Below are 20,356 nucleotides of genomic sequence, written 5' to 3'. Positions count from 1 at the left end.
TTAACTTTTTGCATGAAGGCACTTTACATGCGAACCACTTCACCCAGGACCTTCAAACTTCACAAGCCCGCTTAGCTCAGTAGGTAAGAGCGTTGGTCTACGGATCGCGGGGTCGCGAGTTCGATCCTCGGGGGGGGGGGGGGGGCGTATGTTCTCCGTGACTATTTGATAAACGACATTGTGTCTGAAATCATTAGTCCTCCACCTCTGATAATTCATGTGGGGAAGTTGGCAGTTACTTGCTGAGAACAGGTTTGTACTGGTACAGAACCCAGGAACACTGGTTAGGTTAACTGTCCGCCGTTACATGACTGAAATACTGTTGAAAAACGGCGTTAAACCCAAAACAAACAAAAAATCAAACTTCATATGCTGATGGTACTTATTGAGTACACCACCCCTACTGACTTTGGGTCACGAGGTCAAAGGTCAAGGTGCTGTGGGGGCATTTGTCACCATTAGTGACAGCTCTTGTTTTAAAAAATATTTTAGTTGAAGTATTCATAAAGAATAACCAATTAACCAGTTTATATAAATAATTTTAGCAGATTTCATAATCCATTTTGGTAAAAGCAAATAAATTCCTATAAAGACAAGCTATAATTAACTGCCGACAAACTATGGCATTTTGAGAAATTTTGAAATACACGGGTCTTATATAACACCTATATTTCGGACAGAAAATCAATTCGGGTAACTGTATACTAAATTGTTAAATAATAGCGCGGTCTTAAATTTGCGCATTCGTCGTAGCATGAAATAAGCGAAAATTCATCCAGTGCGAACAACAATGATTTCACAGTAGTTGTTACATGATGTGACACATGGTGCATTACCCTTGCAGAAACATTCCATGAATGAGATGAACTTTCCCCACTATTTTTATGCCCCCAAAGGGAGGCATATTAGTTTTCAACTGTCCGTCCGTTCGTTCGTTATTTCGTTAGTTCGTTCGTGACAACGTTAACTTTTTGCATGAAGGCACTTTACTCGGGAACCACTGCACCCAGGACCTTCAAACTTCACATGCTGATAGTACTTATTGAGTACACCACCCCTACTGACTTTTGGGTCACCAGGTCAAAGGTCAAGGTCACAGGGGCCAACGTTATTTTTTTGCATGAAGGCACTTTACTCGCGAACCACTGCACCCAGGACCTTCAAACTTCACGTGCTGATAGTACTTATTGAGTACACCATCCCTACTGACTTTGGGGTCACCAGGTCAAAGGTCGAGGTGCTGAGGGGGCATTTGTCACCATTAGTGACAGCTCTTGTTTTAAAAAATATTTTAGTTGAAGTGTTCGTAAAGAATAACCAATTAACCAGTTGATATAAATAATTTAATCAGATTTCATAATCCATTTTGGTAAAAGCAAATAAATTCCTATAAAGACAAGCTATAATTAACTGCCGATAAACTATGACGGTTTGAGAAATTTTGAAATACACGGGTCTTATATAACACCTATATTTCGGACAGGAAATCAGTTCGGGTAACTGTGTACTAAATTGTTAAATAATAGGGCGGTCTTAAATTTACGCATTCTTCGTAGCACGAAATAAGCCAAAATTCGTCCAGCGCGAACAACAATGATTTCACAGTAGTTGTTACATGATGTGACACATGGTGCATTACTCTTGCAGAAACATTCCATGAATGAGATGAACTTTCCCCACTATTTTTATCCCCCCGAAGGGAGGCATATTAGTTTTCAACTGTCCGTCCGTTCGTTCGTTAGTTCGTTCGTGACAACGTTAACTTTTTGCACGAAGGCACTTTACTCGGGAACCACTGCACCCAGGACCTTCAAACTTCACATGCTGATAGTACTTATTGAGTACACTACCCCTACTGACTTTGGGGTCACCAGGTCAAAGGTCAAGGTCACAGGGGCCAACGTTATTTTTTTGCATGAAGGCACTTTACTCGCGAACCACTGCACCCAGGACCTTCAAACTTCATGTACTGATAGTACTTACTGAGTACACCATCCCTACTGACTTTGGGGTCACCAGGTCAAAGGTCAAGGTCACAGGGGCCAACGTTAACTTTTTGCATGAAGGCACTTTACTTGAGAACCACTTCACCCAGGACCTTCAAACTTCACATGAGTACACCACCCCTACTGACCAGGTCAAAGGTCAAGGTCACGGGCCAACGTTAACTTTTTGCATGAAGGCACTTTACTCGCGAACCACTGCACCCAGGACCTTCAAACTTCACATGCTGATAGTTCTTATTGAGTGCACCACTCCTACTGACTTTGGGGTCACCAGGTCAAAGGTCAAGGTCATAGGGGCCATCGTTAACTTTTTGCATGAAGGCACTTTACTCGCGAACCACTGCACCCAGGACCTTCAAACTTCACATGCTGATGGTACTTATTGAGTGCACCACCCCTACTGACTTTGGGGTCACCAGGTCAAAGGTCAAGGTGCTACGGGGGCATTTGTCACCATTATCGACAGCTCTTGTTCTATATATATTTGACTAAGACCTAAACTGTTGTCCAATATTGTCATCCATATTGAAGTCATTAAACACTCCAGTTGTAGCTCCATCTTCTGCAGATAGTGTCGCTATCAAGCGTCAAACTACTGTGCAGATAGTGTCACTTTCAAGCATCAAAGTATTTGAATGTGCTCTCTCGTTAGTTGTTGGAATTACCTGGAAGATTTTCACAGGAAGAAGAGGAGGATCGAGGTTTTCTTTTTCAGATATTTACCATCACATTCTGATTAATAATAATCATGTGTATTACGTTTCCAATCTTGATGTTATGAATATTGCATTTGATTTCAGTGTTTGATGAAACTCTTCGAGGAGGGTATATGTTGTGTTTCCTTGACGATGGAGAGGGAATGGATCCAAGTAAGTCAATGTTGCTTGCAAGCCACTATAAATGGCTATGTTTCCTGAAATATTGAGACATGGTTTTTAGCTCACGTGAGCTATTATGATCAGATTGTGTCTGTCATGTGTGCGTCCGTCTTCAGCAATTTCTTTAAAGGGAAAGGCAATGCTGTTCTCGTGTTAATTCCATCTTCTAGGATTTCTTTAATCATTTAAAGGAGTGAAAGAATTTTCAAAATCTGCTTTAAAATGAGACAGTTATGAGCATTTAGATATTTGATCAAAATGGCAGCCATTTTGTTTCCATGGCAACAAAAAAACAAAATGACAAATTTATTAACATTTTAGATACGTATTTGAACTATATTTACTTATTTCTGTAAAATAATTTCTCTACTTTTTCCAGCTGTAATGAAAGAAATTACCATGTTTTACATCTTACACTCAAGAAATATATGAAATTAATCTATTTAAAAGGTTAATTCTTAGATAAAAATTCAGCAGTGTGTAAATGACAACATAAACACGCTAAAATGGCTGCCTCCATGATCAGCCATTTTCTTAAATTTCAAACTGCCATATCTTTTTCAATAGTGGCCCTATTTTAAAAATTCTTTCAGCGTTATGAAAGGCTTGAGATTAGCTTTCATATGAAATTAACTTATTATCAGGCTTTCCTTACACCTTAAATGACATCTCACAAATTTCTGTTTCTAAATAAAAGTTACAAAAGACAGCGTAAACTATGTTTAATACAGGAAAAACGCTGTGCCAGAAATTGTTGAAATTTTACTAATAGTCACCCTTAGATTAAACTATGTACAGTCTGTATATATACATTTTTGTGTCCCTACCACTCTGTGGAGGGTGAGGTGAGTTATTGTGATCACGCTGTGTCCGTTTGTTTGTCCGTCTGTCATCAACAATTGTGCTTAAAAGACATCTCCAAAACAACAGAATGGATTTTGATGAATCTTGACATGTATGTTCCTTGGATGGTCCTCAACCATGGTAGTTTGAACAGTTCCGCTTGGTTGCACATAAGAGCCACCAGAGCTATAGATAAATCTTCAAATGGTACTCCTCCTTAACCGATGGTCCAATTTTGAAATAATTTCATACAAATGTCACCCTCTACCAAGATTGTTCAAATTTAATTATATCAATTCGTGCAAAAACATGGCTGCCAGGGGTGTATATATACTTTGGAAATTTAAGAATTTTAATTATGAAACTGCTTGCCCGATTTTAAAGTAATTTTACACGAATGGTTCTTGTATGACCCTCTACCAAGATTGTTCAAATTATTTAGATTCTTAAGTGACAAGGTAAGATAGAGACATTTTGCAATCGATTTTAATCAAACTTGCACACAACTTGTATTGGCTTAATATCTTGGTTCCTTTTGAAAACTGGCCAGTTTCTATCATTGGTGCCACAGTTATGGCCCCTTAAAGGGCCAAAATTTGCTATTTTAGCTTTTACAGCTATATAGAGACTTCTTTATGAAACTTGGTCTGAATGTTTATCTTGATGATTCCTATGCCAAGTTCAAAACTGGGGTCAAAATCTAGGTCACATGGTCCAATCAAAGGAAAAGCTTTTTAACAATCTTGAAGCCACATTTATAATCCTATCTTCATGAAACTTGGTCAGAATGTTTATCTAGATGATGTGGTGTCAAAAACTAGATCACTTGCTAAAATTAAAGGACAAGCTTGTTAACACTAGAGGCCGCATTTATGACTGTCTTCATGAAACTTGGTCAGAATGTTTGTCTTGATGATTCCAATGCCATATTTAACAGATGAGCGATATAAGGTCATGATGACCCCCTTGTTGAATTATTTCCCTTAATGTATGAAAACTTTCGGTGTTTTACTTGAAAAGTATTAAAATGATTGACTCAAGATTTGCAATAACTCAAGCTGGCCTTATATTTAATTACCTCCCTTTGTGTGAAAAATTCAGGTCTAGAGCATCTCTTCTTAAGAATAAGAGATACTTTCTTCAGACTTTAAATTCTTATAGAACACATGGAGGTGAAGGGGGCAGTATATATAAACAATAACTCTAGATCACCTGATTTTTGAGTCGGCTAAAGGCTGAAAGCCTTTTGATGAGTCCTTGCTGTTCAGCGATTCTCTAAATGGACCGAATAACATGTGAAGGGATGTAGTTCCATTAGATTTCTCATACTTCAAACAGTTCACTGCATGAATGAAGTTAAGTTGTGTCAATTCCCTTTGCTGTGACCAATATACAATGTAATCTGTCATATTTATGACTTGTAATTGTGCAATACTCGAATGTAACTCATTAAGCATAAATGCGCATTTTAAGAATTGCGCAGGCTTACAAAGCTTGGGTAACATCCAGCGAAAGACAAAAAATAGTTCCACAGGGCTCCAGATAAGATGCGTATTATCGTAAATTACGTATAGAAATAATGCAAATACACATGTCTAATAATTTCTAAGCGTATAAAAGCGTATATAAAATTACAGAAACGCACACAATGCTTTTTTAAAAACAAAATCTGAATCGTTTGGATGCGTTGGATAACATAGCCGATCAGCCTTAATTCTCCCACATTGAACGTAAACACGCATTTTATGATTTCTATAAACTTTGTGTGGGTTGAATTTTGCAGTCAGTAAACGGATAAATTATCGGAAGAAGAAGCTCTTACTGGTTTGTTTAGTTACTACTGATATTAAAAATGATTTTAATTCTTATTTTTCGAGAAATGAACAAATCGGCGAAACATTAAATTGTATTTTCTTGTAGTTTTTGAAATCGAAAGTAGATCGTCTATGTTTGGCTGCTTTCACGAAACGAAACAACTTTTTTATGAAAAGATTTAAATAAGAGGTAATTTAACCGTAAACTTCAATGTCAGATACTGCCAATTGCTGCTAAATGTCTTCGTATCATCACAATTTGTAAAATATATTGTTGAAAATGGAGAAAAGTGTAATCGTATCCGGATATGATATTTTGGGTAAATATCGAGCTGTGTTATGAAATTTTAAGAAAAAAACTAAAAACAAACTGAAACTGGTAGACTATATTGTCAGTACATCAATCATTAGCCGACTCAGACCCTTCAGGCCTTTGATTATTATCTTCCTTATGTATAAAAGATTGTCCGGAGAATAACTTGAAAAGTATAAAAAGAATTTACTTTTTAGCTCACCTGAGCACGAAGTGCTCATGGTGAGGTATTGTGACCGGTCATTGTCTGGCGTCTGTCGAGCGTCGTCTGTCAACATTTGCCTTGTGAACACTCTAGAAGTCATAGTTGTAACCCAATCTTTATGAAACTTGGTCAGAATGTTTGTCTTGATGATCTCTAGGTCAAGTTTGAAACTGGGTCATGTGGAGTCAAAAACTAGATCACTAGGTCAAATCAAAAGAAAAGCTTGTTAACACTCTAGAGGCCACAGTTGTGACTTTATCTTCATGAAACTTGGTCAGAATGTTTATCTTGATGATCTTTAGGTCAAGTTCAAATCATGATCAGGTGGGGTCAAAAACTAGGTCACCAGGTCAAATCAAAGGAAAAGCTAGTTAACACCCTAGAGGCCTCATTCAGGTCAAATCAAAAGGAAAGCTTGTTAACACTCTAGAGGCCACAGTTGTGACTATATCTTCATGAAACTTGGTCAGAATGTTAATCTTGATGATCTTTAGGTCAAGTTTAAATCTGAATCAGATGTTGTCAAAAACTAGGTTGCCAGGTTAAATCAAATGTAAAGCTTCCTAACACTCTTATGAGAGGCCACATTTATGATAATATCTCGATGAAACTTGGTCAGAATGTGCCCCATGTGGTTCTGGGACGATCTATGTATGAAAAGAATTGGAACCACTGCCTTACCCTTGCATGATCATAAGAGGTGACTAATGGGGTCTTAACACTTGGTTTTGCTGTAACTCTGTGATTCCAGCAGGTATGCAAATTTTCATTCCATACCTCATGTTTTTATTTCGATGTAAATGAGATGTGAAACCAAAATTTGTAGTCCTGTTTGGCGCCATATAACCTAAACTGTATTGGTGTGCCATTAAACCCAAATAAATAAATGGTCAGTTTGTTAGCCCACCATCATGATGATGGTGGGCTATTAAAATCACTCTGCGTCCGTGGTCCGTCCGTCCGTCATTCCGTCCGTCCGTCCGTTAACAATTTCTCGTTATCGCATCTCCTCAGAAACTACTGGGGGGATTTTGACCAAACTTTGTCAGAATGATGTATTGGTACCCTAGTTGTGTCCCCCTGAAAATCAGACTGGTTCAACAATTTATGAGTGAGTTATGGCCCTTTGTTTATTTCTATAATTTATATAGATTTATATAGGGAAAAACTTTGAAAACCTTCTTGTCCAAAACCACAGAGCCTAGGGCTTTGATATTTGGTATGAAGCATCATCTAGTGGTCCTCTACCAAGATGATTCAAATGATTTCTCTGGGGTCAAATATGGCCCCGCCCTGGGGGTCACATGGTTTATATAGACTTATATAGGGAAAAACTTTGAAAAACCTCTTGTCCAAACCCACAGGGCCTAGGGCTTTGATATTTTGTATGTGACATCATCTAGTGGTCTTCAACTACGATTGTTCAAATTATACCCCTAGGGTCAAATATGGCCCCGCCCAGGGGGTCATATGGTTTACATAGACTTATATAGGAAAAAATGTTGAATATCTTCTTGTCCAAACCACAAAGCTTTGATACTTGTAATGTAGCATCATCTAGTGGTTCTCTACCAAGTTTGTTCAAATTATCCTCCTAGGGTTAAATATGGCCCCGCCCCGGGGGTCACATGGTTCATATAGACTTATATAGGGAAAAGCTTTGAAAATGATCTTGTCAGTAACTACAACATTCAAACTTGGACCACATGTATATTTTTGAGTGGCAAGATGAACCTTGACATGAGTTGACCTTGATTTTGACCTAGTGACCTACTTTCACATTTCTGTAGCTACAGCCTTCAAATTTGGACCACATGCATAATTTTGTGCACTGGAAAAAACTTTGACCTTTATTTTGACCTAGTGACCTACTTTCACATTTTTGAAGGTACAGGCATCAAATTTGGACCATATGCATAGTTTCGTGTTTCAAAATGAAATTTGACATTGATTTTGACCTAGTGACCTACTTTCACATTTCTCAAGCTACAGTCTTCAAATTTGGACTACATGCATAGTTTTGTGTACCGAAAAAAACTTTGACCTTGACATTGACCTAGAGACCTACTTTCACATTTTTTAAGGTACAGGCTTCAAATTTGGACCACATGCATAGTTTTGTATTCTGAAATAAAATTTGACCTTGATTTTGACCTAGTGACGTACTTTTACATTTCTCAAGCTACAGCCTTCAAATTTGGACCACTTGCATAGTTTTGTGTACTGAAATGACCTTTGACCTTTACATTGACCTAGTGACCTACTTTCACATTTTTGAAGGTACAGGCTTCAAATTTGGACCACATGCATAGTTTTGTGTTCCGAAATAAAATTTGACCTTGATTTTGACCTAGTGACCTACTTTTACATTTCTCAAGCTACAGCCTTCAGATTTGGACCACATGCATAGTTTTGTGTACTGAAACAAACTTTGACCTTTACATTGACCTAGTGACCTACTTTCACATTTTTGAAGGTACAGGCTTCAAATTTGGACCACATGCATAGTTTTGTATTCCGAAGTAAAATTTGACCTGGATTTTGACCTAGTGACCTACTTTTACATTTCTCAAGCTACAGCCTTCAAATTTGGACCACTTGCATAGATTTGTGTTGTGTACGGAAATGAAATTTGACATTGAGCTAGTCAGTAAGTCTTGAAATTTGGAACACTCAAAAATGGCACATTGGTGGGCGCCAAGATCACTCTGTGATCTCTTGTTTATCTTGATGATCTTTAGGTCAAGTTCAAATCTGGGTCAGGTGGGGTCAAAAACTATGTCACCAGGTCGAATTAAAGGAAAAGCTTGTTATCACTCTAGAGGCCACATCTATGACTGTATCTTAATGAAACTTGGTCAAAATGTTAACCTTGATGATCTTTAGGTCAAGTTCGAATCTGGGTCATGTGGAATGTGACCTACTGACCTACATTTTTAGCTCACTTGAGCAATGCTCAGGTGAGTTTTTCTGATCGCTCGATGTCCGGCGTCTGTCGTCTGTCTGTCGTCTGTCAACATTTAGCTTGTGTATGCGACAGAGGCTGCATTTTTCAACTGATCTTCATGAAATTTGGTCAGAATGATAACCTTGATAAAATCTAGGCAGAGTTCGAAAATAGGTCATCTGGGGTCAAAAACTAGGTCACTAGGTCAAATCAAAGGAAAACCTTGTGTATGCGATAGAGGCTGTTTTTTCCAATTAATCTTCATGAATTTTGGCCAGAATGATAACCTTGATGAAATCTAGGCCGAGTTTGAAAATGGATCATCTTGAGCCAAAAACTAGGTCACTAGGTCAAATCAAAGAAAAACCTTGTGTATGCGATAGAGGCTGTATTTTTCAATAATCTTCATGAAATGTGGGCAGAATGATTGTTTTGATGAATCAGGCGTGTTTGAAATGGGTCATCGGTCAACTAGGTCCCTAGGTTAATCACGAAAACTTGTGTTGCGATTAGAGGTGTATTTTTCATTGATCTTAATGAATTTTGGTCAGATGATTGCCTTGATAAAATCTAGGTCAATTTCGAAATGGGTCATCTGGGGTCCAAAAACTAGGTCACTAGGTCAAAAAAAAAAGCTTGTATGCGATAGAGGCTGTATTTTTCAGTGATCTTCCTGAAAAATTAAGTCAAAATGATACCTAATGAATCTAGGCGAATTTGAAATGGGTCATCTTGGGTCAAAAACTAGGTCACTAGGTCAAATCAAGAAAAACCTTGTGTATGCGTAGAGGCTGTATTTTTCAATTAGATCTTCATGAATATTGATCAGAATGTTGTCTTGATGAATCTAGGCAAGTCTGGAATTGTCGAGCAGTCTGGTCAAAAACTAGGTCATAGGTCTAATCAATAGAAAAACTTGTGTATGCGATAGAGGCTATATTTTCAATGATCTTCATGAAATTAGTCAGAATGTTATCTGATGAAATCTAGGTCAGAGTTCGAATATGGGTCATCTGGGTCAAAAACGTAGGTCACTAGGTCAAATCAAAGAAAAACCTTGTGATCTAGGCTGATTTTTCAATTGAATCTTCATAAAATTTGGTCAGAATGATTACCTTGATAAATCTAGTTAAGTTTGAATATGGTCATTCTTGCAAAAACTAGGTCACTAGGTCAAATCAAAGAAAAACCTTGTGTATGCAATAGAGGCTGTTATTTTCAATTAATCTTCATGAAATTTGGTCAGAATGATTGTCCTTGATGAAATCTAGGTCGAGTTCGAAATGGTCATCTGGGTCAAAAACTAGGTCACTAGGTTAAATCAAAGAAAAACCTTGTGTATCGAATAGAGGCTTTTTTTTTTCATGCTTATGAATTTTTAAATGAATTTTGATCAAATTGATTGTTCGAAATGGGTCATTCGGTAAATATGGTCACTAGGTCAAAATAGGTCACTAGTCAAATCAAAGGAAAGCTGTAATGCGATAGAGGCTGTATTTTTCAGTTGATCTTCTGAAATTAAGTCAAAATGATAACCCTAATGAAATCTAGGCCGAATTTGAAAATGGGTCATCTTGGATCAAAAACTAGGTCACTAGGTCAAATCAAAGAAAAACCTTGTGTATGCGATAGAGGCTGTATTTTTCAATTAATCTTCATGAAATTTGATCAGAATGATTGCATTGATGAAATCTAGGCCAAGTTGGAATATGGAGCATCTGGGATCAAAAATTAGGTCACTAGGTCAAATCAAAGAAAAACTTTGTGTATGCGATAGAGGCTATATTTTTCAATTGGTCTTCCTGAAATTAAGTCAGAATGATTGTTTTGATGAAATCTAGGTCAGATTTGAATATGGGTCATCTTGGGTCAAAAAGTAGGTCACTAGGTCAAATCAAAGAAAAACCTTGTGTAGGCTGTATTTTTTAATTGATCTTCATAAAATTTGGTCAAAATGATTGCCTTGATAAAATCTATGTTAAGTTTGATTATAGGTCATTTTGGGTGAAAATATAGGTCACTAGGTCAAATCAAAGAAAACCCTTCTGTATGCAATAGAGGCTGTATTTTTCAATTGATCTTCATGAAATTTGGTCAGAATGATTGCCTTGATGAAATCTAGGTCAAGTTCGAATATTAGTCATCTGGGTCAAAAAGTAGGTTACTAGGTTAAATCAAAGAAAAACCTTGTGTATGCAATAGAGGCTAATTTTTTTTCAACTGATCTTCATGAAATTTTGTCAGAATGATAGCCTTGATGAAATCTAGGTAAGTTCGAATATGGGTCATCTGGGTTTAAAAACTAGGTCACTAGGTCAAATCAAGGAAAGACCTTATGTATGCAATAGCGGCTGCATTTTACACTGAATTGTCATAAAATCTGGTCAGAATGGTTGCCTTGATGAAATCTAGGTCAAGTTCGAATATGGGTCATCTGGGGTCAAAACAAAGAAAATACTTATACTCAAGATTTTTGCTCCAATTTTAATGATAATTGGTCAAAATATTTTTTTTCATGAAATCACTAGGTCAAACATGTTTACACTGTTTAATATGTTGTGTTATGGTGTGTTTCTCAGGTGAGCGACCTAGGGCCATCTTGGCTCTCTTGTTGTTTTTTAAGATACAGCCTTGAAATTTGGATGACATGTACAGTTTTGCACACTGGTCTTAAAACTGACTTCAGTGACCATGAATGTGACCTGCTGACCTACTTTCTTCAGGTGAGCGATACAGGGCCTTTAGGGCCCTCTTGTTTTATGTAAGCTTGTATCTGAGTACCCATCAATGGGAATGGATTGAAATTTCACACCATTGTCAATTGTCATGAACTTATATGCATTTTACAGGTTCCATAACCCTGTTTTGCAATTTTGCAAAATTATTCCCCTTTTTATGCCCCCCTTCGAAGAAGTGGGGTATATTGTTTTGCAGATCGGTCGGTCGGTCGGAATGTAGACCAATCCGTTTCCGGATGATAACTCAAAAATGCTTGGGCCTAGGATGATGAATGTTGATAGAGAGGTTGGTCATCACCAGCAGATGACCCCTATTGATTTTGAGATCTATATGTCAAAGGTCAAGGTCACAGTGACCCTGAATAGTAAAACGGTTTCCGGATGATAACTCAAGAACGCTTGGGCCTAGGATCATGAAAGTTGATAGGGAGGTTGGCCATGACCAGCAGATGACCCATATTGATTTTGAGGTCAATATGTTAAAGGTCAAGGTCACAGTGACCCTGAACAGTTAAACGGTTTCCGGATGATAACTCAAGAACGCATAGGCCTAGGGTCACGAAAGTTGATAGGGAGGTTGGTCATGACCAGCAGATGACCCCTATTGACTTTGAGGTCAGTATGTCAAAGGTCAAGGTCACATTGACCAGGAACAGTAAAATGGTTTCTGGGCAATAACTCAAGAACGCTTGGGCCTAGTTTCAGGAAAATTGATAATTAGGTTGGTCATGATCAGCAGATGACCCCCATTGATTTTGAGGTCATTAGGTCAAAGGTCAAGGTCACATTGGCCGGGAACAGTTAAAACGGTTTCTGATCTTCTTGTCTAAAACCACAGAGCCTAGGGCTTTGATATTTAGTGTGAAGCATCATCTAGTAGTCCTCCACCAAGATGATTCAAATTATTGCCCTGGGGTCTAATATGGCCCCGCCCCGGGGGTCACATGGTTTATATAGACTTATATAGGGAAAAACTTTGAAAAACCTCTTGTCCAAAACCACAGGGCCTAGGGTTTTGATATTTGTTTGTGACATCATCTAGTGGGCTTTTACTAAGATTGTTCAAATTATCCCCCTAGGGTCAAATATGGCCCCGCCCCGGGGGTCACATGGTTTACATAGACTTATATAGGGATAAACTTTGAAAATCTTCTTGTTCAAACCACAAAGACTAGGGCTTTGATATTTGTAATGTAGCATCATCTAGTGATTCTCTACCAAGTTTGTTCAAATTATCCCCCTAGGGTCAAATATGGCCCCGCCCTGGGGATCACATGGTTCATATAGACTTATATTGGGAAAAGTTTTTCAAGTCTTCTTGTCAATAACCTACAACATTTAAATTTTGACCACATGTATTGTTTTGAGTTGCAAGATGAACCTTGACATGAGTTGACCTTGACCTTCACCTAGTGACCTACTTTCACATTTCTGTAGCTACAGCCTTCAAATTTGGACCACATGCATAGTTTTGTGCACCGAAAAGAATTTTGACTTGGACATTGACCTAGTGACCTACTTTCAGGTTTTTGAAGGTACAGGTTTCAGATTTGGATCACATGCATAGTTTTGTGTCAGATTAAACCAGAATGGTAGAACTTTTGTTTACAGTGAGCATATAATTTCTGTTCCTTGTGCAATTACTAAATGCATCAAGGGGGGCATTTTGTGTTTGACGAGCTCTTGTTCAACTTTTATATTGTCAGTTGAATTGTCGAGCGTTGCTATCCTCAGACATCTCCTGTTTTGTTAGGCTTCCCTAAAATTCTTAAAATAACAGAAAGGGCCAACTTCCTTAAAAAGCCCCTTTTTAGCTTGACTTTTAAAAAAATAGGTAGAGCTATTGGACACACTCCTGCGTCTGTGTCTGCGTCGGCGTCGGCATCCCGATTTGGTTAAGTTTTTGTATGTAAGCTGGTATCTCAGTAACCACTTATGGGAATGGATTGAAACTTCACACACTTATTCACTGTGATAAACTGATAAATTACCAAAACTGTAAAGCATGGGATGTAACTCAGATGAGTGATGTAGGGACATTATGGTCCTCTTGTTTCAAAATGTACTCAACCTAGAGTCATAAACATGAGAGGATTGTTATGTAGCAAGTGGAGTTGTGCTCTGGTGCTCTTCAGCCAGACCACAGTTACGGTCCTTGCCTTTGTGAAAAATACACATATGCATACCGCCACATTAGAATGAATTTTGACTGAAAATGATACTTTTGTTTTTTTCAGAAGCATTTAACCATATGCAACTCATGTAAAAATATCTAAGCTATACTCAAAATATTTACAGATGCAAAGGTTGTTATCTACATCTTGGAAATAAATTAGGTCGTAAAAGAGTGTATTTGAATGAAGGTTGTAAAAAGGTCCTTGTTTTTCTGAATGGTTTTGACAAATCTGCTATCTTGTAAAAAATATTAATGCCCCCTTTCAAAGAAGTTGGGGTATATTGTTTTGCAGATATTGGTCGGTATGTTGGTCTGTCGGTCTTTCCGTAGACCAATCCGTTTTTGGATGATAACTGAAGAACGCTTGTGCCTAGGATCATGAAAGTTGATAGGGAGGTTGGTCATGACCAGCAGATGACCCGCATTGATTCTGAGATTAGTAGGTCAAAGGTCAAGGTCACAGTGACCTTGAACAATTAAACAGTTTCTGGACAATAACTTAAAAACACTTGTGCCTAAGGATCATGAAAGTTAATAGGGAGATTGGTCATGACCAGCAGATGTCCCCTATTGATTTTGAGGTGAATAGGTCAAAGGTCAAGGTCACAGTGACCCGGAACAATAAATCGTTTCTGGAAGATAACTTATAACACTTGGGCCTAGGATAATGGAACTTAATAGGGATGTTGATCATGACCAGCAGATGAGCCCTATTGATTTGGAGATCAATGGTCAAGGTCACAGTGACCTGGAACAGTTAAACCATTTCCAGATGATAACTTGAGAAGGATTGGGCCTAAGATCAAGAAACTTAATAGGGAGGTTGATCATGAAATGCTTATGATCCCTATTGATTTTGAGGTACAATGGAACAATTTTTGCCAAATAACTAGAGAATGCTTAGGTCTAAGATATTAACATTTGATACAATGTTTACTTATGACTGGTAAATGACCCATAATGATGTCACCCCCCACTGGGGGAGATATATTGTTTTTGCCCTGTCCGTCCGTATGTCACACTTCATTTCTGATCAATAACTGGAGAACCATTTGTCCTAGAATCGTCAAACTTCATAGGGTGGCAGGGCTTATGGAGTAGACGACCCCTATTGATTTTGTGGTCACTTCATCAAAGGTCAATGTCACAGGGGCCTGAACATGGAAAACTATTTCTGATCAATAACTTGAGAACCACTTGACCCAGAATGATTGATCATGCAGAGTAGATGACTCCTATTGATTTTGGGGTCACTCTAATAAAGGTCAAGGTCATAGTTGCCTGAACATGGAAAACCATTTCCGATTAATAACTTGAGAACCACTTGACCCAGAATGTTGAAACTTCATAGGATGATTGTACATGCAGAGTAGATGACCCCTATTGATTTAAGGGTCACTCTATTAAATGTCAAGGTCACAGGGGTCTGAACATGGAAAACCATTTTCAGTCAGTAACTTGAGAACCACTTGACCCAGAATGTTGAAATTTCATAGGATGATTGGACATGCAGAATAGTTGACCCCTATTGATTTTGGGGTCACTCTATTAAAGGTCAGGGTTGCAGCTTACAGAACATGGAAATCCATTTCCGGTCAGTAACTTGAGAACAACTTGACCCAGAATGTTGAAACTTCATAGGTGATAGGACTTACAGAGTAGATGACCCCTATTGTTTTTGGGGTTGCTCCATCAAAGGTCGGGCGGGGCGTATGTTCTCCGTGACTATTTGATAAACGACATTGTGTCTGAAATCATTAGTCCTCCACCTCTGATAATTCATGTGGGGAAGTTGGCAGTTACTTGCGGAGAACAGGTTTGTACTGGTACAGAACCCAGGAACACTGGTTAGGTTAACTGCCCGCCGTTACATGACTGAAATACTGTTGAAAAACAGCGTTAAACCCAAAACAAACAAACAAACCATCAAAGGTCAAGGTCACAGGGGGCTGAACATAGAAAACTCTTTTCAATCAATAACTTCAGACCCACTTGACCCAGAATGTTGAAACTTGATAGGATGATTGGACATGCAGAGTAGATGACCCCTACTGATTTTGGGGTCACTTGATCAAAGGTCAAGGTCACATGCTGAACATAGAAAACTCTTTTCAATTAATAACTTCAGACCCACTTGACCCAGAATGTTGAAACTTGATAAGATGATTGGACATGCAGAATAGATGACCCCTACTGATTTTGAGGTCACTTGATCAAAGGTCAAGGTCACAGGGGCCTGAACATGGAAAAACGTTTCCAATTCATAACTTGAGAACCACTAGACCCAGAATGTTGAAACTTAGTGGGATGATTGGAGATCATAGTAGATGATCCCTTTTGCAGCCAACCATCAGTGTCTCTTTGACTTTTACTCCTGTCCTCTATTGACTTCTTGCCTATACGACGTTGCATTGGGGGAGACATGCGCTTTTCTACAAAAGCATCTGGTAGTTATTTATTTGAGGTCATTATGTCAAACGTCCAATTGACAGTGACCAAATAATTTCTGTTCCTTTCGCAATTATTGAATGCATCAAGGGGGGCATTTCGTGTTCAACAAGCTCTTGTTCACTTAGAGTCATGGACAGTAATTGGGGCACCAATGTGCTATGGACACTTCCCAAGTTTACATAATTATCACGGTGTCAATCCGTAAAGGATGTACCTCGTAGCGCAATTTACCGTGCCTAGTACCTTGAAGTGCAGGGCACAGGAGCTTTACAGCTCAAAGCAAAATAGGTATGATGGACTCCGGTGAAAACATGTTTATAAAGAAGGTAATATGATTTATTAAGACTCTTACCATGTGTCACGGAACTTTTGATACGTTTATTTTTGTAGTATGATATGCATTTAATGCAATGAAGGGTAAGACAACATTCTGTATAGATAATAAATTGCTTAGGTCAGGTCGTATTGTGTAAACCATGACAAATATTTGATTTAAGTATAGTAGTTTCACATGGTTCGCACAGGTCCTTGAAAGTCCTTGAATTTGATCCTAAGTCCTTGAAAAGTCCTTGATTTTTTTCTTCCAAAAATCCCCTGAAAAAGTACTTGAATTTTGAAAAAAAAGGTAGAAAAGTCCTTAAATTTTGCTAAAAACGGGGGTGCAATCGTATTTTAGGGGAAAAATAAATAATAAGTAAGTCAAAATGAGCGAAAAAACGGTGTAAAATAAAAATACATGCACGCCCACGGAGGGAACGCTAGTTGAACACCGTTTCGGTACGGAAGTTAGATACGGAATAGCGATTTTCACAACGTTAAAATATTATGCACAAGGTCATTGTAGCGTGACTTATCAACAACAACAATGAGTGGCCCAAAAAATAAATGTAGTTTCGCCAATAAATTGCTTACACAGGATGATTATTCATCGTGGTTAAAGGAGTTTAAGTCAGACAAGCATAAGTGTATGTGATAAACACATTGATGTCGGAACTATGGGAGAAAGTGCGTTGAAATCACACGCGAAAACAAGAAGTGAAGTCCCTTGAGGACAAATTGAAAACTAGTCTTGAGAGCTTGAAAGACTTATAAGAAACATGTACTAAGTATGTATACAGGCAAATATAGCTCATAAAAGGTAATCCCATTGAAGATCTCATAAAGGTTAAGATATGCTATTGTAGCTTATGGAAAATAAAACTGTTCTGTAACTTTTCTTCTATCATAATGCCTTATGAGGAGCCTAAACGGTTTTGTAATTTAAGATTTAAAGCGATTAAAATAGTCCTTGAAAATCGATAAAAAGTCCTTGAAAAGTCCTTGAATTTTTTTTGCCAAGTCCTGTATGAACCATGTTTCAGTATAATGATCTCTTTATACAGTATAAAAGAGTTAAAAAATTAGTTCCTCGCACAGTCCGTAATGACCATAAAATGAGGAAAAAGCATATTTTATAAATCACCTGTATTTTCACAAGCACAGGAGCCCTTTCCACAAATGCAAATTGTCCAAACTGTATGGCACCGGACTCCTTTAAGCTGTAAAACACTTGAATAAGTAAAATTCCGTGTTTTGTCTGATTTTACGTCTGTGTTGAGAGTCTATGAAACACATATAAAGAATCAGGCCTAAGCTGTTTATTTTACATCTTCACTCACAAAAAATTAATACACACAATAACATATTGACTTGTACAGAAAAAGTGCCAACATACGCGTTCCTGAAAAAACACTGATTTTTATATAAATATCTAGTACTTACATACTTTTAATGCGTTCTATATAAAGGGAAACTCGTCTTACAATTCTTTGGATTTTCTTATTCACAAAGTTTTGCTTCTGTAGCTTCATGTATGAACTCATGTATTATACAAGCGCTATTTAGGTGTGTCAAAGCTCTAACATACTGAAATAAACGTCCTCAACAATATAGATTTCTTTTTCTCTAAAATAAACATTGTTTTATTTTAGATTCAATGTAAGAAAACGAAGTCCACTCTGTGGTTGCAAAAACAAAAAAACAAAAATGTAATACTGGGAAAATAGAACGAGAAAATAGCTGTACACAACCTAAGAAAAGAAAAATGCAAAACCCAGTTGATGCATTTCTGCCAAGTATCCAAAGAAAAGAAAATAACATTGAACAGCTTGCCCACTCATTCTTAGCTCTACTTTTTCTTTGAAAAGTCGCCCCGATACTGAACATGGTATTGTACTCGCCCCGGTGTTGGTGTCGCCGTTGGTTAAAGTTTTTGATAAAATCAAATATCTCTGTTACTATCAAAGATATTGACTTGAAACTTAAAATAGTTATTTACTATCAAAGTCTACACCAGGAGAAACAATCCCCATAACTCTGATTTGAATTTTGACAGAATTATGCCCCTTTTTAACTTAGAATTGATTTGACTTAACTTTGATTTGACAGAGTTATGCCACTTTTGAACTTAGAATTTTTGGTTAAAGTTTTTGATCAAATCAAATGTCTCTGTTACTATCAAAGCTTTTGATTTGAAACTTAAAATACTTATTTACCATCAAAGTCTTCACTAGGAGAAACAATCCCCATAACTCTTGATTTGAATTTTGACAGAATTATGCCCCTTTTTAACTTAGAATTTTTTGTTAAAATTTTTGATAAAGTCAAATATCTCTGTTACTATTAAAGCTTTTGACTAGAAACTCAAAATAGTTATTTACTATCAAAGTCTACACCAGGAGACACAATTCCCATAACTCTGATTTTAATTTTGACAGAGTTATGTCCCTTTTTAACTTGGAATTTTTGTACCCCCCGAAAACAAAGTTGTAAGGGGGGGTATACTGGTTTCAGATTGTCTGTCTGTCTGTCTGTCCGTCTGGCCGTAGACGCAATCTTGTGCGCACCATCTCTCCTTATCCCCTTGACAGAATTTAATGAAACTTCACACAAGTGATCAGTACCAACAGTAGTTGTGCATGGTGCATGTTAGGTTCTTTTAGAAAAAAAATTTGCAGAGTTATGGGACTTTGTTTTTTTGTTACTATACTATATACATAGACACAATCTTGTGCGCACCATCTCTCCTCATCCCCTTGACACAGTTAATGAAACTTCACACAAGTGATCAGTAACAACAGTAGTTGTGCATGGGGCATGTAAGGTTCTTTTGGAGAAAAAAATTTGCAGAGTTATGGGACTTTGTTTTTTTGTTACTATACTATATACATAGACACAATCTTGTGCGCACTATCTCTCCTCATCCCCTTGACACAGTTAATGAAACTTCACACAAGTGATCAGTAACAACAGTAGTTGTGCATGGGGCATGTAAGGTTCTTTCAGAAAAAAAAATTGCAGAGTTATGGGACTTTGTTTTTTTCTTACTATACTATATACATAGACACAATCTTGTGCGCACCATCTCTCCTCATCCCCTTGACACAATTTAATGAAACTTCACACACGTGATCAGTAACAACAGTAGTTGTGCATGGGGCATGTTAGGTTCTTTCAGCGACAAAAATTGCAGAGTTATGGGACTTTGTTTCTTGTTAACATACTATGTACATACAGTCTGCATAATGCAATCTTGTGCGTGCCTAATCTACCAAACCCTTACACACAATTTAATGAAACTTCACACAGGTGATCAGTATCAACCCTAGTTGTGCATGGTGCATGTTACATTCATTTAGATAAATATTCTGCATAGTTATTGGACTTTGTTTTTTGTTACTATACTGTATACATACAGTCTATATACATACAGTCCACATAATTATGCAATCTTGTGTGCGTCAAATTGCAATGTACTGTGTCAGTGCATGCGGGGGGTACATTCATCACCTTTAGTGATAGATCTAGTTTTTACTGGCAAAGCTCTAATTCAGAGTCAAGCACTGAGAAAAGTCGAGTGCGCTGTCTTACGGACAGCTGTTAAAGTTAAGGGTACATGTACCCCCTCCTTTTGCAAAATAGGGGTACAGTTCAAAATTTGGGGGTA

The 20,356-nt window shown here is 37.6% G+C and overlaps 1 protein-coding gene across 1 annotated transcript in view; it reads left to right on the top strand.

Moving 5' to 3' along the window:
• LOC123533211 (ATPase MORC2A-like) overlaps window positions 1–20,356 on the top strand; it is a 361,550-nt gene that overhangs the window by 31,924 nt on the left and 309,270 nt on the right. Inside the window, 1 exon segment of the mRNA XM_053519548.1 lies at window positions 2,807–2,875. Coding sequence (XP_053375523.1) covers window positions 2,836–2,875 — 40 coding nt within the window. The 5' untranslated portion in view covers window positions 2,807–2,835.

The sequence above is a fragment of the Mercenaria mercenaria genome, chromosome 12 (assembly GCF_021730395.1).
Source record: "Mercenaria mercenaria strain notata chromosome 12, MADL_Memer_1, whole genome shotgun sequence".
NCBI lineage: Eukaryota > Metazoa > Mollusca > Bivalvia > Venerida > Veneridae > Mercenaria > Mercenaria mercenaria.
This window is presented reverse-complemented; position numbering and strand designations above follow the sequence as displayed.